This window comes from Bufo gargarizans, chromosome 1 (assembly GCF_014858855.1).
Source record: "Bufo gargarizans isolate SCDJY-AF-19 chromosome 1, ASM1485885v1, whole genome shotgun sequence".
Classification (NCBI taxonomy): Eukaryota; Metazoa; Chordata; class Amphibia; order Anura; family Bufonidae; genus Bufo; species Bufo gargarizans.
In genome coordinates, this window is record NC_058080.1 from 477,947,190 (window position 1) to 477,973,238 (window position 26,049).

Consider the following 26,049-nt stretch of genomic DNA (forward strand, 5'->3'; position numbering starts at 1 on the left):
AGGGCTGTCAAACTCAAATCCATCGGGGGCCGCATCAGCAGTTTGGTCACCCTCAAAGGGCCGGTTGTATCTGTAGGACTATGCGTCCACTCACTGTATAATCGTATCTCTAATAGTTAATGGTTACCGTATGTATATAATCGCATAAGGAGCGCTGACACTGGCGTTGCTAGGGCTGGTGTCACCCGGTGCAGTAGAAAATGGTGTCACCCCCCTAGTAGTTATTAACCCCTTTTAGCAGTCCCCTGCTGGGACTGCTGAAATGGGTTAATTATCACTTCTGTGGGAGCAAAAGAGGGAATAAATAACTACACTGAAGAGGGGACTGAAAGGGGTTAATAAATACTGTTAAGGAGGGACTGCTGAAAGAGGTTACCCTTCACAGTAGTTATTAACCCCTTTCAGCAGTCACCCTTCACAGTAGTTATTAACCCCAGCAGTCCCCCCTTCACTGAAGGGGGACTGCTGAGTTTAATAAATACTGTGAAGACTGCTGAAAGGGGTTAATTATAACTACTGTGGGAGCAAAAGAGTGAATAAATAACTACACTGAAGAGGGGACTGAAAGGGGTTAATAAATACTGTTAAGGAGGGACTGCTGAAAGATTAATAACTACTGTGAAGGGGCTTCACAGTAGTTATTAACCCCTTTCAGCAGTCCCCCTTCACGGTAGTTATTAACCCCTTTCAGCAGCCCCCTCTTCATAGTTATTTCCCCCTTTCAGCAGTCCCCCTCTTCATAGTTATTTCCCCCTTTCAGCAGTCCCCCTTCACAGTAGTTATTAACCCCAGCAGTCCCCCCTTCACTGAAGGGGGACTGCTGAGTTTAATAAATACTGTGAAGACTGCTGAAAGGGGTTAACTACTGTGAAGGGGCTTCACAGTAGTTATTAACCCCTTTTTCAGCAGTCCCCCATTCACAGTATTTATTAACCCCTTTCAGTCCCCTCTTCAGTGTAGCTAATTATTCCCCCCTTTGCTCCCACAGTAGTTATAATTAACCCCTTTCAGCAGCGCCAGCCCAGTAGCCATTCACATACGGTCTTTCCCCCCTTTCAAGTTTCACAATCACCAGCCTTCACCTTTTTATTATCATTATAACTTACACCCGATACAGGAGCCGGGAGGATCAGCTGTGAGGGAGGCAGTACTTACATCTACAAGCGCTCGCCGAGAGGAGGCAGGAGGCAGGCCGGGAGGACAGGCGCTGGCAGCGTGAGTCATACAACATGCGCCCACGCCGCCTGCTTCATTCATAAAGTGGGGGCGCAGGCTCGTGACGTATGACTCACGCTGCCAGCGCCCATCCTCCCGGCCTGCCTCCTCCCTCCTCTCGGCGAGCGCTTGTAGATGTAAGTACCGCCTCCCTCACAGCTGATCCTCCCGGCTCCTGTATCGGGTGTAAGTGATAATGATAATAAAAAGGTGAAGGCTGGCGGCCGGCGGCGGCTACGCGGGCCACATGACAAGGTCTGGCGGGCCGGATTCGGCCCGCGGGCCTTGTGTTTGACACCCGTGTTCTAGATTGTACTAATATATTTAAAAATGACAATGCTACTTTGTTGAATTCCTTTTCAGATTCCAAAACAGCTCCAATCCAGCAGGGAATGTGGCTGTTTAAGTTGAAATTTGGTTGAAGTTCCCATTACAGCCCCCATCCATAATTAATAAAAAGTATAGAAAGATCCAAGAAATCCAAATGTGCAACAGGCAATATGTTTATTCATAGATATATACAGATATAAAAACAAGTTTTAAAGTCGTTCTACAAACAAAAGATTAAAAATGGGAATGTCACTCCTGTATATTCACATAAAAGATTTCATCCATTGCATGCGTCTTCAAAGAGAAAGCACACTAACGAAACAGATATTCAATCAGTATTGGCAGCAAGCAAAGATTTGCTTGTTGTTTCAAGTACAGGAATAATCGTGAACTTGCCCTTGTATATAACAATAAAAAGATGCCCGTTTCTAAACTAGAAATATTGCAATGGGTGTTTGTTGCAGGATTCCTTCCGACACAAGTCTTACACTGCTGACGGAGATCTGTAAGAACCTATACCTGAGATGATGTAACTGAAGGAAACTTCATGCTGCCCATCAGCTTGAACGTTCAAGGCCTCACAAACTGTAAAATAAAGCTTCATCTGTGTTAAAAAATAAAAATCTTTCAACCTTTTACTAAAGAAACCAATTGGACAAAGCCTATAACACTTAAAAAGTAAATGTCAGATATTCTTTTGACTCATCAACTATGTACCTGAGCCATACAGTCACATTGAAGACTGCAGTGGAGAAAATACAAGTACAGTACATATTGTAGGTGTTTTATATATATATATCTGGAGAGTGCTTTAAAGTAAAACGGACACTTGTCATGATTATCATGCAAAAGGTAATGAAGAGGTAGAGCACATGATGAACTGAAGCTATAGCTAAACCTCCCCTTAACAAGGCACTCACACCACTGTGTTTCCTAAAAGAGAATTCATGGAACACCTTCAAATCCACTGAAGAAATATTACTCAAATATTAAGCAAACACAAGTGGGATGTGGGTCTTGTTTCTGGATAGGAGCAGCTATGCCTTTAGATTGCTAAAATGTACAAAATAACTTTATCTTTTATGTGAACGGGACAGCTTATATCCATTTAGTTGGCAGTAATTAGCAGCACATTCATATAGAAGTCTGGGTTGAAAATTCCAAAGTATGAACCTCTAAAAATCTATGACAAAAAGGCAACAATTCTTATTAAAAGTAGAAAGATCACAAAGAAGGTTTATAGGGCATGGAACATTCATAGATGGAATGTCTATAAATTAATGACGTAAAACTCATACCCTTATAATACAATAAAATAGGGACTAAATTCTTTACACTGGTTGCTGTATAGCAGTGTCCAGAATGAATAGCGATTCGGTTATCGAGATACTACTGAACTAATAGAATTATAGGATGTGCCACTGTTGCAGCTCGCAGCATAAGCCTCCTGTCCATGGACATCTAAATTCACTCTAAACACTGAAGATGATTTCAGCAAAAAATCTGCTGCATCCCGACGTCCAAGTTCCCTTAGTTTTGACATTAAAATTGCTATAGTGCTCTCAGGAGCATTTCCCCATTCCTGAAGAAGAGAACAAACTGGGCTCTGGAGGAAATCTTTTTGAGAGGCACTGCCAGCATTGTATTTGGCAACTAATTCTGGAAGGCCCAAGTTCATAGCTAGAAGACACCAGTCTTTGCCCATAGGATCTGGAGAATCTAGAAGCCTGCTGAGCTTCCTCCTTACAAGTATATTCAGATCAGAGATGTGGTGATCCATTCCTAAGCTTCCTTGGGAGTAAATTTCCAGACTTCCAAAGCATAGTATGCTGCTAAAGCTTTCCTTGTACCCAGCCATGGTGTTCGCCAGCGAAGTTTCCTTTTGAGCCTGGGCACGGAAAAAGTCTCTTGGTTGATAAACCATTACCGGTTCATGATGTTCCCTTAGCTGTTGTGGGCTTAAGTAATGTTTTACAGTCAAAAGCCCAGGCAATGTAGTTGCTAATAAGTTATCAATGATACTGCAGATTGATTCTTGAAGTAAACAACACTTTATCTTCTCCGTTTCTAGTCCTCTAACATGCACTTCAATTCCCTGACCATTGTTGACCAGCAACACCAGAACTTCAGCACCTCTGTTGGCCAGCTTACACCCATTTACCCACAAGCGTATATCAGCATCTCCTTCAGCACTCTGTTGGTGTATCCACCGGCACAGGTTAACTTGAACTTTATGAAATATTCCACATGGGAAGGGAGTAAGGTGTTCCACAGGAACAATTCTAACACCTCCATAAATCAAAATGTCCTCCTCCTCATCAGTCCATGACCTGTGGAGGCTGTCCGTTTTAATAAGAGCAGGGATATCCACCATGGTACCACTGCTTATATCTCGAGCACATATGTCCATGGCATCTAAAATTTGAACAAGTTCATCCACATCACTGTCAGAGACTAGACGCTGGATATCCTCCATGGTGTATCTCCCTCTATAATGATGAAGAGCTTTTGGGTTCTCAACAGAGAGTAGCTTTCCTAGGACATTGGAACATAACCATCTAGGGTCTAAGAGCACCACATCTTGGACGGTTTCACTCTGCATGATGTTGATCTGAAAAAAAAGCAAAAAGGAAAAACAAAGTCCATCATGTTGAGAAAAACGCAAGATGGCTGACTATAATAAAAAATACTATAACTTCTGCCTTTGTAAAAAGTGTTGCCAGAGATCTAACATTACTTAGAGCAGTATGTATGTATGTATGTATGTATGTATGTATGTATACACACACACACACAAATGGCGGCACCGGAGAAAAACTATGTGGGTGCCAAGTCCAGGGATGTAGCTGCTTACCCCATATAATAAAGATGAAAGACGGACAGCACTCCAAGTAAAAGTAGTGGTGTTTATTCACCCATGTGGATGGCAACGTTTCAGCTCATACAAGGCTCTTGTATGAGCTGAAACGTTGCCATCCACATGGGTGAATAAACACCACTACTTTTACTTGGAGTGCTGTCAGTATAATATATATATATATATATATATATATATATATATATATATATATATATATATATATATAATGATCTAAATATTCAGATCAACTAAAAAATAAAAATAAAAATTATCTCTAAAATGTTTTTCTTCTTTGTACGAACAGGAGAATGATATTCTGTTTTGCATGTATATCTAATGAAGGATGTGAGTCACTTGCCTCTCCCATGCTGTGAAGTTGTTGTGCTAGATTCCGGACATCATCCTCAGTGGCCAATGGATTAAGTTGTTCTTGCACGTCATAGACAAACTGCTGAAATGAAAGCAACTGGTTGGGGCCATTTTGCTTTCTCCATGATGGCAAGACGGAGACAACTTTCTCACACAATGGAGTCATTGTTGGGCAGCTCTATAAAAAAAATGAAGAAAATATATTGACACATTCACTACGGTCTAATACTAACTAATCAGAAAAAGCTAAAAGTATAAAACAGCTTCAATTATTTTTATATATTTAACTTAAAGTTATATCATACTCTCATACATTACATAAATTAAATATTAGTGAACATTTTAAAACACATGCAATACATAAAAAGACCCTATTTGTATAGAAAAAAAATTAAGTTAACCAGTTTGATCTAAATATGAAAATGAAGTATTTACCACTAGGGGGAGCAAGTATTTTAAACTGCATTAAAAACAAAGCAATGCAGTAGTTATTCAAGGGCAACTCAAAGAAAGGGCAACTATTCATGCTTAAACTGTGCAATGGCCTAGGGACATCATCTCCATGTATAAGTAGCTCAGGTACAGAATATCACAAGAAAGCGATGACAATTACACATCTTTGTGGTTCAGTTTTATACACCCTGGTTTATTTTTGATTTACACCACTGAAAAATGGAAGAAAAAAAAGTGGTGAAGTTATACTTCACCTGCAAAAGTGGTGAAGTATAATGGAAAGGGGACCCATTAGCTACCATAGGTTTTCCCATCGTATTATTCGTGGAGGTAAAACTGACCAGCCTTCTGTATGTGCAGAACATTTTGAAACCAGTCCCACTGACTAAGTTAGGACACATGGTGTTCCAACAAGATAATGCCTGCCCACACACTGCCCTCGCTACAGGACATGCTCTTCAGGGGATCCAGCAACTGCCCTGGCCAGCTCAATTGCCAGATCTCCCCTCCTCAAAAATGTCTGGAACTGGATGGGGCGACGGATCTACCATGTCAACAACCACCTTGGCTGAAATACGGTTCCAAGTTAAAAGAATTTGCAATGACATACCCTAGGAGAATATCAAGCACCTGTATGACTGGTGCCATGCCAGAGTGGCATCCTGTATCGCAGCGAGGCAATGCCACCCAGTATTAACAAGACCCTGCCTCATCATATACTTTATTGCAGAACCCAAATTAAAGGGTGCACAGCCTTCATTGTGTGATCACTGACCAAGCACCACTAGCAGCTTATTCTTTGTCAGTCTCCTCAACTCAATCTCATTACGTTTTCCTGGTGTTCTTTTTTCATTTGCTAGCAGTGTAGTACCACCTACAAGAGCAGTGCTTTATTGTAATTCTCTGACAAAAAGAAAAAAGGATGAATTGGACATCCACATGCTAAGCTATTGATCTGAGGCCTGTTTCACACTGGCGTATACTCGGTCTGGCAGGGGAACAGCCTGCCGGATAAGTACTACAGTGTACAACCATGAGCTGCCGTAAGTCCGCCCGGCCCCATTCACAATAATGGGGAGCGGCGTAGATCCAATCGCAGCATGGCAAACATGCCGACAGGCGACAGGCCAAAAAACGCTCTCAGCATAACTTATAAACAAGACATTAGGTCCCTGGTATACTTTATTTTATCAAAATGTATAAGCCCAGTGACCACGTCAATAGCACAGCATGTGGATGTGCGATCCATGCTTTTTTGGGTCAGAATATGCAGTACGCCTCCTATTCGGCTCAGGTGTTTTTAATTAGCAGAAGACTGCATAAGGGTTAATTCCTACTTGGTCTCAGTTAGCTTCTGAGAGCTCAGATATGTTCACAGAGGGCAGTGCTGAATGGCAGCTGCTTTTGCCATGGCACTGTGTCTGTAGGTTGGTGTGGCCCAGTGCCAAGGGAGGCTTAGCCTGACAGCAGGGGTGCTGTTGGGCTGCTAAGTTGCGCTGCCTAAAGGTGCTGTGGTCGCTGTGTGGCACTGAGCCAATTTAGATTAGGGACCTGCTCATTAGAGGTCACCTTGATGTGGTCAGTGGGTCTATGCATTTTGATCAAAAAGTATACCAAGTACCTTTTTATAAATTATGCTGAGAAGCATTAGCTCAATGCATAGCATGTGGATGTGTGATGCAAGCTTCCTTCTTTTTATCAGAATACTTATTGTAATCCTACTATCTAATCCACCGACCCAAGTTTCTGATGTTCTAAGACTATTGTTTTATCTTAAAAGAAACAATCATTGAACACAGGTGATATAAACTTACAGAAATTAACTGGCTTCTCAATTCTTGAAGATGATTGCGCAGAAGCTTCATATCCTTCGAACCAGATGCTCCAGCATCCAGCACAAATAGCTTGTCAGAGATCTGCAGGTCATTACCAAACCTGGCAACATACAGAGATTATGATTGTCACCCATAAGTTAAAGGGAAAACTTGACAATAAACTTATTATACATAAAGGGCCTTGTGAAGAAAAGAGGAAATTAAAAAGGGTTGTCCACATGGTGTAAAATTGTCAAATACTAACCTTACTGATCCCTATCCAGACTGTTTTCTGGTCCTTCTCAACAGATAGGGGCTAAGAAATCAGAGCCTGTGTCTTAAGGCTGTATTACACAGCCCGATATGGCAGATGACTGGCAATCACTTGCTCACTAGAGGAGGAGACAGCTGCTATTACATGCAGCGATCTCCTCTGCAGCATGGGGAGGAGTGATTGCTATGCCATCACTTGACCCAATGCTGCATAGTGGTTTGCCGGCAGCAGATTGTGATGGTGCCGGCAAATGATAATTTTTTAGCATGTCAAAAGATTTGGATTGCCTGATGATTGAGTGTTTGCTCATTCATCAGACAACCGGCGACAGTATTACACTGCCAGATGATCGCTAACAAGTGTTCATGGAAATGCTTGTTAGCTATTATCTGCCAAAAATCATCGGGCAGTGTAATACAGGCTTTAAAAAGAACCAGGAAGTTTAGTTAGGAGACTGGTGGGGGACCGTGAAGTGTCAGAACAAAAGCGCCAGGGGATCGGTATGGTTATTTTTGACTTAAAGGGGTTGTCTCATCACAGACAATTAGGGCATATCACTAAGATATACCCCCATTGTCTTATAGGTGCGGGACCCACCACTGGGACCCGTACCTATATCGGGAACGGAGGCCGGCAAAGTGGTTGCTGGAGAACTCTGGTCCGGCCACCACCATGCGCGCTCCTCATAGAAGTGAATGGGAGCGCACCGCGCATGACCGACAACCACTTCTATTCATTTCAATAGGCCCAACGAAAATAGTCCAGCCAGCGCTCGGCTATTTTTGGTGGCCCCATAGAAAATGAATGGAGGGCAGCTGTGCATGCAAAGTGCACCCTTCACCACTTTTGGGGCTCCGTTCTCGATATATGTGCGGGTCCTAATGGACACTGCTCAATTAAGCAAACAATTGTTGGGAAGGAGGCTGCCTGCTTGCCAGTAAAAGAGACCTCTGCATTTACATGCAGCAATCTCCTCCACAGTGTGAGAAGGAGTGATCGCTAATGCCATTGCTCGTCCTAATACAGAATCACTCTTTGCCAACAGCAAAGGCTGTTTAGACAGCACAATCTGCTGCTGGCATACAATAATTTAGGAGACTGCACAAATGATCTTATTACCCAATGAATGTGTGTTTCACTTGTTCAGCAGCGACACCTTTACACCGGTAGATCATCGCTAATGAGCGTTCCTACAAACACTTGTTAGCAATTATCTGCCCGATGCTTGGTCAGTGTAAACGGTCCCTTTTTTGTTTTTTTTTTTTTTTTTTATTAAAAAAATGTAACCACCTAAACAAACGCTTTAGTCATAAGTGCTCAAAGTAATTTCTATAGTCTATGAACTTGGAGACTTATGCCTGGATACTGCCACGTAATACTGATTAGTAACAGCTCACTGTGAGCCTTCACTTATATTTTAGGGAATAGGATACACAGCCAATTTAGCACAATGAAGGTGAACTTTGAAAGTAAGAAAAGAGCTTCTGTACTATGTAGATCTGTAAGATTTAAACCTATTTTTAAATACCACAATAGAGCGGGCACCTCTTTTCTTAGGCTACTTTCACACCTGCGTTATGCGCGGATCCGTTTGGTATCTGCACAGACGGATCCGCACCTATAATCCGTTTTGACTTACACTGAAAGTCAATGGGAGGCGGATCAGTTTTCAGATGCACCATATTGTGTCAGTGAAAACGGATCCGTCCCCATTGACTTACATTGTAAGTCAGGACGGATCCGTTTGGCTCTGCATCGTCAGGCGGACATTAAAACGCTGCAAGCAGCGTTTTGGTGTCCGCCTCCAGAGCAGAATGGAGGCTGAACGGAGGAAAACTGATGCATTCTGAACGGATCCTTATCCATTCAGAATGCATTGGGGCTAAACTGATCTGTTTTGGGCCGCTTGGGAGAGCCCTGAAACAGATCTCACAAGCGGACCCAGAAACGCCAGTGTGAACGTAGCCTTAGCCACAAGTAGTGTATTACACTAACAGCGCTTTGTGTGATGCTTCATTTCCTCTGTGGTGGCGCTGCAGGAAATAAATCTAGAGATGTTGCCCAGTAATACAATAGTAAAAACATTACCTATTTCTAATTTCTTTTAGTAGTGACATATCCTTGTCATATCCAAACTCTCCTGCAGGACGTGGGAGATTCACAATGTCTGCATGGGTTGCAACCAGGACTACTTTAAGAAGGCTCCTCAGCTTCCCTCCATAGGCTATTACATAGAAAAGAAAGGAAGAGGCCAATAATCAAACACTTTCTTTATTTTACAATAATATTCTGTCAGCCTACATTCACACTCCAGTAATGACCTGGTGGTGGTTAATATAAGGAAATGGCTGGGGAATAACATGGTTGTAATAGTCCCAATATTTATCAAGGCAGTTGAAAAGAATGGTGCTCAGACTGAACACTGTATCAAGCCAACTCCATCGACGCGAAAAACACACTTTTCATGGCACAAGTGAAGTATAAGGGAAAAGTTGAGATGGCTTGCAAAACCTTCTTTTCATTAGCGTCAATCTTCATATGCTGTAAAACATCACTATGTCCTATGTGCTATTTTGCCTTGGAATTGCTGGATTAAGTTAAATACTTCCCCAGGCTAAGAGTAGAATACAGCTTCTTGGACGGGGATTTATTGGATGTACGCTGCTAAGCAGCTCAGAGAATTTGATTACACTTCTAAAACATAAGCTGAGAAACTGATCTAAGGGTCCATTCACACGTCCTGTTTTTTTTCATCCTGAAAAACGGTCCGTTTTTTGCGGATCCGTTGTTCCTGAAAATGTTTCCGTATGTCATCCGTTTTTTGCGGATCCGCAAAAAACGGGAGCATGTATACATTTCAATAATCAAATAAAGTTGTTTGGATTTCTTTGAAAAAAAATTGAAAAAAAAAAAAAAAAAAAAATTTGTTATGTGTTTCCAGGAACGGAATCCGCAAAAAACGGATGACATACGGAATGACATCCGAATGTCATCCGTTTTTTGCGGATCCATTGACTTTGTATTGTACCAGGATCCGATTTTTCAGGACAAGAATAGGACATGTTTTATATTTAAACGGACATGCGGAACGGAACAACGGAAACGGACAGCACACATTGTGCTGTCCGATTTTTTCCAGGACCCATTGAAAATGAATGGGTCCAGATCTGGTCCTGATCTGTTCCTGAAAAAACGGAACAGATCAGGAAAGAAAAAACGGACGTGTGAATGGACCCTTATGGTGTAGAAAATCAGGATTAGTGCTGGGAGCAGCAGTCCAGCACCCGGTGACCTCGTATGAAAGCTTGCAGCAAGATGACTGGGACACTTCGAACAGTACTTCCCCTTAACTGAGGGAATTAGGTTTCTCTTTGTGGAGACCAGCAAGTTGTCATAGGCTAGGCAATGCTTCCCGGGGAAAAAGGAAATCTAAAGAAGATCTTATCTAGGAGGAGAAAAGCTGGCCCTGTAGTGCTGCCTTCTGGATGACTACCCTATCAATCATCGTCTGGTCTTTTATGCAGCCTGGAAACAATGAATTGGGTTAAAAGACAAAAACAAGAATCTCTTCCGTAAGAAAAAGACACCCAACCACAGACAGCTGTTCTGGGGATTTGGACACTCGTCAGTGCAGAACAAGATTCTCTTTGGCTGGGTGAGAGGCCCCAGCTTACGTCCTCCACGACAAGAACTTATTTACGTTGATCTCATTAAACACTACATACAACGATTAGGAATAACAAGATTTCATATAATTCATACTTGTATGGTTCCTAACACCAGTGCCTGTGTCACAACGCATCAAGTAATAGGTCTGGCAGCAGCATGTCACAAATACTATGTTAAACCAGCAGTGAGATAAATCTCCGTAAGCCTTGGAAGCAGACAATCTCATCATTGTATGCTAGATTTATGTATAATTTTGGTCATACTGAAAGTTTTGTGCCACCACATTGTAGAGTTTGCACAAGTCACCATTTTATTAAATGCAAACAGTTTATACAGCCTAATTCTCACTGGTTCTGAGTATAGTTTTTGTTTTTTCTGCCTATGCCTCCCCATGCACAAGATATAGCCTCCAAAATGTGTGGTGTCCTGTTTGCAAACATGGTGTGGGTTGCCATGAAGGTAACAACCACTTCACTTCTCTATAGGTGGAGCTATGTTCCCTGCTATGACGGTGTCCAATCATCATGGGCAGCGTCAGAGTGACCTGTTTTCCACACAGATGCTTGTGGCTAGAGGGGATTCCACTACTCACCTTGCTGGAGGTTCTCCTCTGACATGTAGTCTTCAGCACTGCCTAGGCAGCAGGCCACTCTAGTCACCAGCAGCAATGTGTGCCTCTGGTTTGACTGAAGGCAATATCTGGGCTGAAATTGGGATACAGCATAATCTTACAAGATTATGTATATCATGCAAGATCACACTGCAGCAGAAAATGCTGTATCCTGATTTAAGCCTGGATATTGCCTTCAGTCGAAACCAGAGCTCTTAATATATTGTGAAAGAGTAATGGTATACTGTCGAAACTGCATTAATCTGGATGTCTAAAGTGTTAAGTGGCTGGGACCAGAGGTTTCTCCAAGTCTGGACATGAGCACTGCATGTGAATGCACATGAAAATCACCGTCACTCCTATGCTGGTGACGTGCATGGGCACAACTGCTGGGCTCAGATGATGACTGAGCCAATTATGAAGATAAGGATTTACAACACAACCAAGGAAGCAGCTGTCAGATCTGACCACATGATTTTTCTTGGAATCCAACGGTAATTTAGTGTTGGTGGATCATTTGGGCAAAGAACAATATGATATGCTGGATTTTTCTTGGTTTTTACTTCATTACTCACCTATTGGCTCCTCAACAGGCATAAGGGATTTCAGAAAATTGAGCCAGAATATGACTTGATTTAGTTGAATTTCATATGGTTTTTCAAGGCTGAAGACTACCAAGTGCACGGATGTGGGATCATTTGCAGCAAAATAGTCATAGCTGCAGTAATATGTAGGGTTTCCTGAAAATTCCCAGACACTGAAATCTCCAACACCTATAAAAGGAACAGTAAGAGAAAAGTACTAAACACCAAACGTGCTGTGTTGAAACCATTTATTATCTATAAAACATATGTGCAATTTCTTTGAGAAAAACAATTTGAAGAGGGAGCAGAGCAGCCACAGGGAAAACAAACTCTTGCAGATTTCCAGCAACCAGCTGAACCTGCTTTCACTTTCACCTATAATTTCTGACGGCTATATCTTTCAATGTAGTGGAGATAATGCTGTGATTCTGTTGGTTTTAAAGCTTAGAATCTCAGCTTTCAAACAAGACCAGAACCATATCTCTCTAGCTGCCCAGGCGCCACAGATATGAGTGGTTAAAGCAGCCAACCCCCTCACCCTGCTGCCAGAGCTCTGTAGACAGCGAGTTGTCTGTGCTGAAAGTCATGGTTGCCTAGGCAACCCTGGCGCACTTCAGCAACCCCTCGCTGTGGTCTATAAGACCCAGGCACTTTTTAGAAAAAAGAAATCTTGCTAAAAAAGTGCGTCTTCTAGTCCCAAAAATACAGTAACTAAAAATATATCTTTACCGCTACATTAGACAACTATAATTCTAAGAACATAACACATACCATTCAGATTGGCATTCTGGATGTCAATCGCTTTTGTGGACTGGTCGTCAAGAGAGCAGTGTGGGTGATGGGATGGTGACACAAACACTTCCAGTACTCCTTTGGTGAGACCCGGTTCAAACATCATACTCCTGCTCCTTACGCTGACATTTTCACAGCCAGGGTATAAATCACAGATGCTAACTGAAACTGAACAGCCAAGAAGTGCAAGGTAAGAAATAGTGTAAAAGCCTACACAGATAGCCACAGGCATTAGCTGTCAGTCTGAAGCAAATACATAATGGCAGATATGTATTTAAAGTATATGTCACCTTTAGACACAATTTTTCAGTTTATATTAAAAGGGGTATTCAGTTATAAAAAAACAATATGTTCCTATGTGATGACTGTGATGTTTAAACATAGGAAAGCGATACATTCCCTGACCGCTCCTGTTCAGATGCTGCCCGGTCCACCGTTGTTCTCTACTTCCTGGTCCAGCAATGACTTTCCAATACAAGGTCATCTGACCACTAAAGCCAATCACTAGCTATAGCAAGTCACCTCTACAGCCAGTGATTAGCTGCAGCGGCCACAAAACCCTCTGTTGTAACATCATCCCTGGACCAGGAAGCAGAGAGTAATGCCCCTTTCACACGAACGATACGGATTGGCCCCGGATGTGTTAAGGGAAACTCGCACCATTCGGCAAGCAAATTCAGTTCAGTTTTTTTTCCACGCGGGTGCAATGCGTTTTGATGCGTTTTTAACGCATGTGATAAAAAACTAAATGTTCACAAACAACATCTCTTAGCAACCATCAGTGAAAAACACATTGTATCTGCACTTTCTTCTGGATATAATGCGTTTTTCACTGAAGCCCCATTCACTTCTTTGGGACCAGGGCTGCGTAAAACGCAGAATATACAGCGGATATAAAAAGTCTACACACCCCTGTTAAAATGTCAGGTTTCTGTGATGTAAAAAAATAAATCATTTCAGAATTTTTTTTCACCGTTAATGTGACCTATAAACTGTACAACTCAATTGAAAAACAAACTGAAATCTTTTAGGTAGAGGGAAGAAAAAAAATATAAAAATAAAATAATATGGTTGCATAAGTGTGCACACCCTTAAACTAATACTTTGTTGAAGCACCTTTTGATTTTATTACAGCACTCAGTCTTTTTGGGTATGAGTATCAGCATGACGCATTTTGACTTGGCAAGATTTGCCTACTCTTTGCAAAAACACTCCAAATCTGTCAGATTGCGAGGGCATCTCCTGTGCACAGCCCTCTTCAGATCACCCCACAGATTTCCAATCGGATTCAGGTATGGGCACTGGCTGGGCCATTCCAAAACGTTAATCTTCTTCTGGTGAAGCCATTCCTTTGTTGATTTGGAAGTATGCTTTGGGTTGTTGTCAAGCTGAAAGAGAAGGTTCATGTTCAGCTTTCTAGCAGAAGCCTGAAGGTTTTGTGCCAATATTGACTGGTATTTGGAACTGTTCATAATTCCATCTAGCTTAACTAAGGCCCCAGTTCCAGCTGAAGAAAAACAGCCCCAAAGCACGATGCTGCCACCACCATGCTTCACTGTGGGCATGGTGTTCTTTAGGTGATGTGCAGTGTTGTTTTTGGAATTATGGCCAAAAAGTTAAACCTTGGTTTCATCAGACCATAACACCTTTTCCCACATGCTTTTGGGAGACTTCAGATGTGTTTTTGCAAAATGTAGCCTGGCTTGGATGTTTTTCTTCGAAAAAAAGGCTTTTTGGTCTTGCCACTCTACCGTATAGCCCAGACATATGAAGAATACGGGAGATTATTGTCACATGTACCACACAGCCAGTACTTGCCAGATATTCCTACAGCTCCTTTAATGTTGCTGTAGGCCTCTTGGTAGCCTCCTAGACCAGTTTTCTTCTAGTTTTTTCATCAATTTTGGAGGGACGTCCAGTTCTTGGTAATGTCACTGTTGTGCCATATTTTCTCCACTTGATGACTTCACTGTGTTCCATGGTATATCTAATGCCTTGGAAATTCTTTTGTACCCTTCTCCTGACTGATACCTTTTAACAATGAGAAGCTCTCTGTGGACCATGGCTTTTGCTGTGGGATGCGACTAAGAAAATTTCAGGAAAGACCAACTAGAGCAGCTGAACTTTATTTGGGGTTAATCAGAGGCACTTTAAATGATGGCAGGTGTATGCTGACTCCTATTTAACATGATTTTGAATGTGATTGCTTAAAGGGACTCTGTCACCACTTTCTAACCCCCCCTTTTAAAATTATTGTTCTCTCCATGCCGCCCTTGTGATTACAAAGGTGTTGTTATAACATAAATTCGCCGTCTCGTTTTGATAAAAATACCTTTTATGTAACCTGTCAATCTCTTTGGATAAGGTGCCCAGGGCGTTTCTGAGGGTCTGAAGCTGCCGCCCGCCGCCGCCGTTGGTGCCCAGCTCCTCCCCTGATCCTTTCAGGCGGATTTCTTTACATTCAGGCGGCGCTGAAAGGATCAGGGGAGGAGCTGGGCACCAACGGCGGCGGGCGGCAGCTTCAGACCCTCAGAAACGCCCTGGGCACCTTATCCAAAGAGATTGACAGGTTACATAAAAAGGTATTTTTATCAAAACGAGACGGCGAATTTATGTTATAACAACACCTTTGTAATCACAAGGGCGGCATGGAGAGAACAATAGTTTTAAAAGGGGGGGTTAGAAAGTGGTGACAGAGTCCCTTTAATTCTGAACAAAGCTACATCCCCAGTTATATGCAACCACATTATTTTAGTTTTTATTTTCTTCCCTCCACCTAAAAGATTTCAGTTTGTTTTTCAATTGAGTGGTACAGTTTATAGGTCACATTAAAAGGTAGAAAAAGTTCTGAAATGATTTATCTTTGTCTCATTTTTTTACAGAAAAAATTGCACCAAACGGATATACCACTGACTATACTAGCTAGTCATACAAGTAGATATTAAAAGCTGAGACTTTTGCCAATATATTCCTGTCAGGAAGATATCGGAGCCCATCATGCACCACGTCACGGTCCTCAGCATGGCAAGGGATACCACTAAGCTACCTATGGTGTGAACAAGGTCTGAAGGTGATGTAATCCAGCTCACAGCCAAGCTTCCACACAACCGCATAGCAGGACAACTAATGCAATGTGAACAAAGCAAGACTGTACACATACACTGCATATCAAACAAAAAAAACAAAAAAACATATGCAGTGAATGTGCCTTTACCTGGCACTTAAGCACTTTTGCACCTGGTAACCTCCATCACACGGTCTGATATGGGTGTGGCTTACAGTCTTGCTTTGTTCACATTGCACTAGTTGTCCTGCTAGGCGGTTGTGTGGAAGCTTGGCTGTGAGCTGGATTTCATCACCTTCAGACCGTGTTCACACCATAGTTAGCTTAGTGGTAGGACCCTTGCCATGCTGAGGACCGTGACGTGGTGCATGATTGGCTCCGATATCTTCCTGACAGGAATATATTGGCAAAAGTCTCAGCTTTTAATATCTACTTGTATGACTAGCCAGTATGGTCAGTGGTATATCCGTTTGGTGCAATGTTTTTGTGATATACGATTGTATTTTCATCCGCACAATGCCTTGTTGTGTATGGATGCCTTAGTGGTGCATGTGGACCGCGCCGACATCCTCCATTGTATGCATTTTTTGCTGGGGATAGTCGTCTGCTGCGGTCCACATGCGGTGGGACTGCTCCCCCAATGTGAAACACGCTACAGTGTTAGGGGTTGAGCAGCTCCCCCAGATTTGCCACTATATTTCTGTGTTTTTGTCTTGTTTTATATGTAGTGTATGTGCCTTTACCTGGCATTCAAACACTCTCCTTTGCACCTGGTAGCCTCCATCACATGGTCTGATATGGGTGTGGCTTACAGTCTGGCTTTGTTCACATTGCACTAGCTGTCCTGCTATGCGGTTGTGTGGAAGCTTGGCTGTGAGCTGGATTTCATCACCTTCAGATCGTGTTCACACCATAGTTAGCTTAGTGGTAGGACCCCTTGCCATGCTGAGGACCGTGACGTGGTGCATGATTGGCTCCGATATCTTCCTGACAGGAATATATTGGCAAAAGTCTCAGCTTTTAATATCTACTTGTATGACTAGCCAGTATGGTCAGTGGTATATCCGTTTGGTGCAATGTTTTTGTGATATACGATTGTATTTTCATCCGCACAATGCCTTGTTGTGTATGGATGCCTTAGTGGTGCATGTGGACCGCGCCGACATCCTCCATTGTATGCATTTTTTGCTGGGGATAGTCGTCTGCTGCGGTCCACATGCGGTGGGACTGCTCCCCCAATGTGAAACAAGCTACAGTGTTCGGGGTTTGAGCAGTTCCTCCATATTTGCCACGATATTTGTGTGTTTTTTTGCGTGTTTTTGTGTGTTTGTTTTTTTCCCATTTTTTTTACAGCACAGAAACCTGACATTTTAACAGGGGTGTGTAGACTTTTTATATCCACTGTATATGTTTTTCATGCAACACAGAACTGATGTGTGAAAAAATAAAATAAAATAATGTACACAGACCCATTGAAATGAATGGGTCAGGATTCAGTGCGGGTGCTATGCGTTCATGTCACGCATTGCACCTGCGCTGAAAACTCAATCGCGTGAAAGAGGCCTAATGGGACACGTAGGTATGGGAGTAGTGGGGATCCGGGAGCAGGGAAGTTTTTTACGTTTAAACAGCACAGTCATCACATTAGCACATAGGGAGACATTTATCATGCCCTGCACTCCAGAATTCTGGTCACAGCGGTACGATTACAGCGATACCAAATATATATAGTTTTTTTTTCTGTTTTACTGCTTTTGTTCAAGAAGACCCATAACTTTTTTATTTTTCTTTCTATGGAGTTGTGTGAGCGCTTGATTTTTGCGAGACGACTTGTAGTTTTCATTGGTATCATTTTGGAGTAAATTACATTATTTGATTGCTTGTTATTAAATTGATATTTTACTGTACAAGCCTTCTACAAGATCATTAATAAATATATTGAAGAGAATAGGGCCCAATAGTGGCCCCTGTGGTACCCCACTAGTGACAGTGACCCAATCTGAGTGTGTACCATTAATAACCACCCTCTGTTTTCTATCACTGAGCCAAGATGATTGAAATAGGGTCTACCTATCCCATAGTAGTGATTTATTTTAAAGGGACACTTACATCAGAAAGAGGCACACACATAATATTGACCTTCAGTAACATTGAGCACAAATGATAAGACCTCGTTTATAGATAGGTAATCCATTGTCAGTTTACTGCTACTGTGAGAGAAAGGTGTTACCCGAGGGGTAATCCTCGTGATAATAGTAGGTGAAGAATTTGGATAAAAGTATGACAGCGCTATTGTTGGCTTGATAGGTCTAGATAAATATAATATAGCTACTTGCATCTCCCATGAAAAAAACTATTCTGGAGCCTCTATTCTTATGACTCTATACTGTGCCATTCCTTTACTATTTCACAAAGAAGTTATGAATTAATTGTCAGCAGTCTGCAATAAAGGTTCAACTGGGTGCTACCAATTTTGGATGTATTTCTGCACAGTCTGATAGACTGTGTATTAGCTTAGTTCTGTACATTTTGGCCCTTACTGCTCAATGCGTGATATTTACTGCTGAATTTTACATGTTTTTTTTTATGATTTAATTATTTCAATAACATTTGCATATTTCAGCATCACAGTCTGACACTGGCAGCACTGACTGGATAGTGTCAGACTGTGCAGGGACACCCCCCAAGTGGTAACACCCAGACGGACCTTTATTGAAAACAATTGCTTGCAATTCATTTATAAACATCTAGAAGGAATAATAGAGGAATAGCACAATGTAGTATCATAAGAATAGATGTTCTGGAATTGTTATTACATGGGGAATGCAAGTAGTCACTAAATAGACATGTCAGGAGAGGTGACAGCTCGTCCTTAAGGAGCCAGGACAGGAAGTAGAATACATGGAATGATATTCAGAAAACCATCCACCTGTATTTGCTTTCTCACCATCACCTTCCTGATCAATTTTTAAAGGCGAATACTTTCAGTTTTAACCTTTTTACTGTTTATATCAGGGATGCCCAACTTGCGGCCCTCCAGCTGTCGCAAAACTATAATTCCCAACATGTCTGCACAGCCTACAGCTATTGGAGCATGCTGGGAGTTGTGGTTTTGCAACAGCTGGAGGGCCGCATCCCTGGTTTATATAACTGAGAAACATTTTAGGATTAGGGCCCATTCCCACGACCATATGCGTTTTTGTGGACCGAAAATTAAAGATCTGCAAAACACGGATACCAGCTGCGTGCGCTCCTCATTTTGTGGATCGGAAGGTCCTGCCTATGATAGAAATGCCTATTCTTGTCGGTAAAACAGACAAGAATAGGACATGTTCAATCTTTTTTGCAGGGCCATGAAACAGAAGGGCAGATACGGAGAGCACTCAGTGTGCTGTCCGGATCTTTTTCGGTCCCATTGAAATGAATGGGTCTGCAGATGCGGAAAGATATATATACGGTTGTGTGAATGGGCCATTAGATTTGCTCGTTCTCACGGATCCTGAGAACCAAGGAGCCTGGTGTAGCTCCTACACTGTGCCCCAGCCACCTGCAGTGCAGTGAACTGAAGTGCTACCCCACTCATTCCATGGTTCCAGAGTTCTGACCCCCACCACCGAAAACTATGGTGATATTATTATTTATTTGAAAGTCCCATTAATTCCATGCATGAACTTAGTAACAGATTGGTATGTGGGGGGGGGGGGAGAGGACCCTGCCCGTGAGAGCTTGATATGCCATCACTTTATACGTAAAATGGTTTACTGGCCAGTTAAGCAGGACACAGAAGCAGTGCACTTGTCTATGCAAACAAGATGATAATGAATAGAAATCTGGTAGTTTCTGGAAAATGGGGATGGCCGTTATGGTACTTACCGTATAAGTGTTCTATGACACAAGCTTAACCCTCTCTATATGCACACACTGATCAGTATTTAATGAGGCTGCCAAACAAAGATCCCCTGTTTAAGCCTATAACAACCATGGGAAAAGAAATGGCACTCCGGGCTGTATCCCCTTACATTAATATATGCCTCATGAACGCAGTGTAAAGCACAATAAATGAGTGAATGACCCTGAATAATTAAAACAAGTTAACTCATCATAGTCATTTTGGATTTCAACATAAGGAGTCTTCCTCTTGAAGTGGTCTCTATTCATGTCAGCGTGTTCAGGGTGAAGAATAGATGCTTTTACGAAGAGGAAAAAAAAAAATCAAAAAAAAAATCACTGAAAACATTTTCATTTGTAACCGGAGCGCTCTACTTAGCTAGACTTGAGTGTCGGAGTCATTATACCATGCACTGTTATTATTGCACAGCAGTGCAGAATACAAACTTGTGCCACTTCTCCGTGAGCAGCTATCCAACCCCTATGGAAACAGTTACTCGCAAGAGCCAGATCTATAATGCTTCATCTTACCTGAAGTTTTGGAAGACATTGGAGAGGGGGGGAACCGCACTGAATTAGTAGATGAAAGCCGGGGTCTGCGTCTTCTAAAGAAGCTGCGAATGAGCCCACACTTCAAGGACTCCACCAGTGTAGTCTTTCCAGATCCAAAGTGTCCAAATAATTTCAGCTTTATCCTGGGCTGTAGGGTTTGGCATGGTCTTAACTGCTGAATGAATACAGTCCGATAGGTGTCCTGAGGAGAATACAAAGCATGTGTCATTACTAGGTTAACCCCGTAGCATTGTGTACTATTTTAGGCTACTTTCACACTAGCGTTCGGGCGGATCCGTTCTGAACGGATCCGCTCATAATAATGCAGACGGAGGCTCAGTTCAGAACGGATCCGTCTGCATTATTTTTAGCATATAACAGCTAAGTGTGAAAATAGCCTCGTACGGATCCGTCCAGACTTTCAATGTAAAGTCAATGGGGGACGGATCCGCTTGAAGATTGAGCCACATTGTGGCATCTTCAAACGGATCCGTCCCCATCGACTTAGGCTCCTTTCACACTAGCGTTCGCTGGTCCGCTCGTGAGCTCCGTTTGAAGGGGCTCACGAGCGGACCCGAACGCAGCCGTCCAGCCCTGATGCAGTCTGAATGAAGCGGATCCGCTCAGACTGCATCAGTCTGGCGGCGTTCAGCCTCCGCTCCGCTCGCCTCCGCACGGACAGGCGGACAGCTGAACGCTGCTTGCAGCGTTCGGGTGTCCGCCTGGCCGTGCGGAGGCAAGCGGATCCGTCCAGACTTACAATGTAAGTCAATGGGAACGGATCCGTTTGAAGATGCCACAATGTGGCTCAATCTTCAAGCGGATCCGTCCGCATTATTTTTAGCATATAACAGCTAAGTGTGAAAATAGCCTCGTACGGATCCGTCCAGACTTTCAATGTAAAGTCAATGGGGGACGGATCCGCTTGAAGATTGAGCCACATTGTGGCATCTTCAAACGGATCCGTTCCCATTGACTTACATTGTAAGTCTGGACGGATCCGCTTGCCTCCGCACGGCCAGGCGGACACCCGAACGCTGCAAGCAGCGTTCAGCTGTCCGCCTGTCCGTGCGGAGGCGAGCGGAGCGGAGGCTGAACGCCGCCAGACTGATGCAGTCTGAGCGGATCCGCTCCATTCAGACTGCATCAGGGCTGGACGGCTGCGTTCGGGTCCGCTCGTGAGCTCCTTCAAACGGAGCTCACGAGCGGACCAGCGAACGCTAGTGTGAAAGGAGCCTAAGTCGATGGGGACGGATCCGTTTGAAGATGCCACAATGTGGCTCAATCTTCAAGCGGATCCGTCCCCCATTGACTTTACATTGAAAGTCTGGACGGATCCGTACGAGGCTATTTTCACACTTAGCTGTTATATGCTAAAAATAATGCAGACGGATCCGTTCTGAACGGAGCCTCCGTCTGCATTATTATGAGCGGATCCGTTCAGAACGGATCCGCCCGAACGCTAGTGTGAAAGTAGCCTTACATTGTAAGTCTGGACGGATCCGCACGCCTCCGCACGGCCAGGCGGACACCCGAACACTGCAAGCAGCGTTCAGCTGTCCGCCTGTCCGTGCGGAGGCGAGCGGAGCGGAGGCTGAACGCCGCCAGACTGATGCAGTCTGAGCGGATCCGCTCCATTCAGACTGCATCAGGGCTGGACGGCTGCGTTCGGGTCCGCTCGTGAGCTCCTTCAAACGGAGCTCACGAGCGGACCAGCGAACGCTAGTGTGAAAGGAGCCTTACTAGTTCTCACTAATTTAAAATACAATTTACATTCATTTGCACACCTCAAATATAACCCACATGACCAACCCTGGGTTGCCCGTTCCTCTCTTATTCCTCTGTCAATGAATAAACTGGGTGTTTCTTTTTACCTCGTCAATCAAACCTGTTCCTTTAAACTATGACCTTGCCCGTTTAAGGTGTTTGCCCACAAACATGATGCTATTGTTTTATGTGAAACATTTTTTATTTTATTTTTTGTGGTAATTAGTTTTTACCCGTTTTCCATGACACTATATTTAGTTTTTACAAATCCTGTAGTTTTGGCACTGGTCACTGAGCCTTATAATACGTACAGATCACTCGTCAGCAGTCATTTCATTATCATCACAGGCAGGATTACAATAAAATATAACAAGATAGATGGATAACATCAGATCCACCACTGACAATAGGTGAAAATCATATTTACGACATTAGAAGCTCGTGGGCAATAAGATTTTTGCACTAAGGTCTGTGGGTAAACCCCTTCATTGTTCATTATGCATTTGAAGAGGTTAGTTTTCACACCAGTCTATACATATATATTGCTATTTGGCTTTTAATAAAATTGTCTGATACACAACTGTAATAACAGATGAGAGACTAATAAACTGCCCAGAAGACACCAGGTAATAAATACCTTCTCTCTAATCTGTACTATTCACAATGTATCAGAGCTGACATTTTAACGTTCACATTGACTGAACTTGATGTTACGACTCAAGACACCTGACCGAGCAATAAAACCGCAGTGGTCTTCGCCACGAGATGTGAATGCAGAAGCTGTATAGTAATTTAGCTGTATTTACTTACAATAAAGCTACAGCAAAACCATTGCTAATAATTAAGTCTATAGCTACAACGCACGTCTAATTGTATATGGCAGATAAACTAGTTCTATTTCATCCAACCTGTCATCCCAGCATCAGACTTGTGCATGGTACTGAACTGGCAAAGCACTTCGCTCTTCTCCTTGGGAGGGTCAGGACATTAAATGGCCATATTATACAGAGAACGCCGTTGTCTGTTACATATCACACCACTGCATATCTCAAGTTCAAATTACACCAGGATTAGAAATTGCACACAATTATAATAAAAATATATTTCGACTACAGTATGGCAAAAAGGTGAAGAATTACTGGGATTTCTCTAAGGCAGTGATGGCAAACCTTTTAGAGACCGCATGCCGAAACTGCAGCCCAAAACCCACTTATTTATCGCAAAGTGCCAACACGCCAATGTAACCTGAATACTATAGTCCGATATAGTATATCGTCCATGTACTTTATTATGTAGCCATAATAGCCGGCCTACATTCAGTGTGCGGCCTGTACTGTTCATAGTGTGCCCTGCGCTGAAGAATGGCAGGAAAAGTCTAAGGCGTATTGGTACACCATAGATTTTTCTAGGGTGCAGGTGCCCACAGAGAGGGCTCTGAGTGCCGCCTCTGGCACCCGTGCCATAGGTTGGCCATCACTGCTCTAAAGGCTCAATCACACAAACACTTTTTGCACTCAGTATGCGTTACTTATACTGAACCATTCATTTCAATGGGTCAGCAAAAAAAAGTGTCTGTGTGCATTCCGTTTCTGTATTTCCATTCTAAGATAGAACATGTCCTATTATTGCCCGCAAATCACGTTCTGTGGCTCCATTCAAGTCAATGGGTCCGCCAAAGCCAAAAAATGGAACACATACGGAATGTACTCCATATGTCTTTCGTATCCGTTCCGTTTTTGCGGAACTATCTATTAAAAATGTTATGCCCAGCCCAATTTTTTCTATGTAATTACTGTATATGCCATACGGAAAAACGGAACCAGAAACCCTACTGAAAAAAAAACCTGATCCGTTAAAAATGGCCCGCAAAACACTGAAAAGCCATACGGTCGTGTGCATGAGCCCTAATAGTGAATACTACTGAAGCTAGTATTGGTGACATTTATTTCTGTTTACTTCATGTCATCTGTGCTGTGGAGAAAAGCATTAATCACATGCCCGACAGTAATACAGGCTGTTCAATCCTATTAGTGTTATGCCGTAAATATGGGCTGGGAGGATAAATGGGACAGGCATATCTTGACATCGGCTCCGCGCAGCTAGACATTTCCTGCAGGAGAAATCACGGTAGTATAGTGTTGAACTGATGACATGTGAAGAATCCTCCGTACAAGCTGAGCAGACAAAGTAGGGCTCTCGAGTGAGTATGGAACTATCTAGACATTGGCAGATATTACTTACACCGTATACTGCCAAGATACATATTCAGCGGAATTCCAGGGAAAAGCGCATTTCAGAAAGTCTAAAGCATCTGATATTACAAACAGCAACCCCTCAGAAGGCTTCCAATTAAAGGGGATTTATGGTCCATATATACCGACGGCCTCTCCTGAGGAGAGGCCTTTAATAGCTGATCAGCGGGGGTCCGACACTCTGCACTAGCATCAGAACTACACAGCTCCATCGATTGTGTAGTAGACACTGCAGCGCTGCTAACAACGAGGTAACCAGCTACGTCCACTACACAAAATGGCTGCCGGAGTTACTGCAGAACAGCTGATAAGTGGGGGTGCAGGTTGTCGGACCCCCGCCAGTCAGAAACTGATGGCCTATTCTGAGGACAGCCCATCAATATAAAGAAAAGCATCTCATCGCCACAATTTGTCCAAAATCTAATATCCCATCAACACAAAGAAGTAGCACTGACTCCTCTTTACCAATAGAGTGACACTATTGTGAGGCAGAGGCACTTTAACCCTTTACTGAGGCGTATAAATGGGTGGGTACGGAGAGAGATGGCAGGGCAGCGCCTGTGAGAGCACTGTGGCCTCCTTACTAAGTGGCAGCGGTGCAGCATGGCTCTCCCCGTTCACTTGAGGGGATGAAGATGCACAATGTTACTGAATAGATGGCGTGCATGTACACTATGAAGAGGCCACAAAACTCACAAAAGCAATGCAGCCCCTTCACATAGCTGAAAGGCAGGGCTACTGAGAAGCCATCAATATTCTGAATCTGGAAAATCCCTATGGGACTTAGGGCTCATACACATGATCGTTGTTATTTTGCGGTCTGTTTTTCACTGATCCGTTGTTCCGTATCCGAGGTCTTTTTTTCTCCAATTTAAGTCCTCTTCTGTTCCGTTATTCCATAAAACATATCCGTATGGTTTCCGTATGCAATCCGTTTTTTTTGCGGATTGGAAACGAAAACAGTAACTTATTATTCACAAAACACATGAGCAATATGGACTGGGCATAGCATTTCTACAGTATGGATCCGCAAAATATGGATGAAATACGGATGTGTTCCGTATTTTTTGAGGAGACATTGACTTGAATGGGGCCTTGGACCCTGATTTGCGGACAATAATAAGACATGCACTACTTTTTTGCGGAACGGAAATTGAATGCACATGGAGGACCTTACGTTGTTTCTGCGGACCCATTGAAGTGAATGGTTCCATATAAAGTCCGCATAAAAAAAACTAACGGAACGGAAGCGGAAAGAAAATACATTTGTGTACATGAGCCCTTATGCAAACAGCCAAATGCACCAGCTTGGTGATGCCCTAAACTCCCTTAGACTATAATGGAGAGATCGGCGTGTATGCTCGTCTCACTCTTCTCCCTGCCCTTCTTGGCTGCTGCCAGCCACGTTGGATTGCCTGTATGATAGAATAAAATCCAGTTTTCAGTGACAATACGAGTTACCACTGGGTCTATCACGGCCTGGTAATTGCCCCTGTTCCTACTAATTTCATCATTCTCCCACCACTTTGGATTGCCGACACAGATCCGCTAGAAAT

At 43.0% G+C, this 26,049-nt stretch overlaps 1 protein-coding gene across 1 annotated transcript in view; it reads right to left on the minus strand.

Moving 5' to 3' along the window:
• Positions 1-1,705: 1,705 nt before the first annotated feature.
• Positions 1,706-26,049, minus strand: part of DAPK1 (death associated protein kinase 1) — a 155,077-nt gene continuing 130,733 nt past the window's right edge. Inside the window, exons 20-26 of the mRNA XM_044273564.1 lie at positions 20,454-20,676; positions 12,950-13,138; positions 12,170-12,367; positions 9,404-9,539; positions 7,042-7,162; positions 4,764-4,952; positions 1,706-4,156 (exon numbers count right to left, since the gene is read on the minus strand). Of these exons, the coding sequence (XP_044129499.1) occupies positions 2,924-4,156; positions 4,764-4,952; positions 7,042-7,162; positions 9,404-9,539; positions 12,170-12,367; positions 12,950-13,138; positions 20,454-20,676 (2,289 nt within the window). The 3' untranslated portion in view covers positions 1,706-2,923. The remainder of the gene's footprint in view (positions 4,157-4,763; positions 4,953-7,041; positions 7,163-9,403; positions 9,540-12,169; positions 12,368-12,949; positions 13,139-20,453; positions 20,677-26,049) is intronic.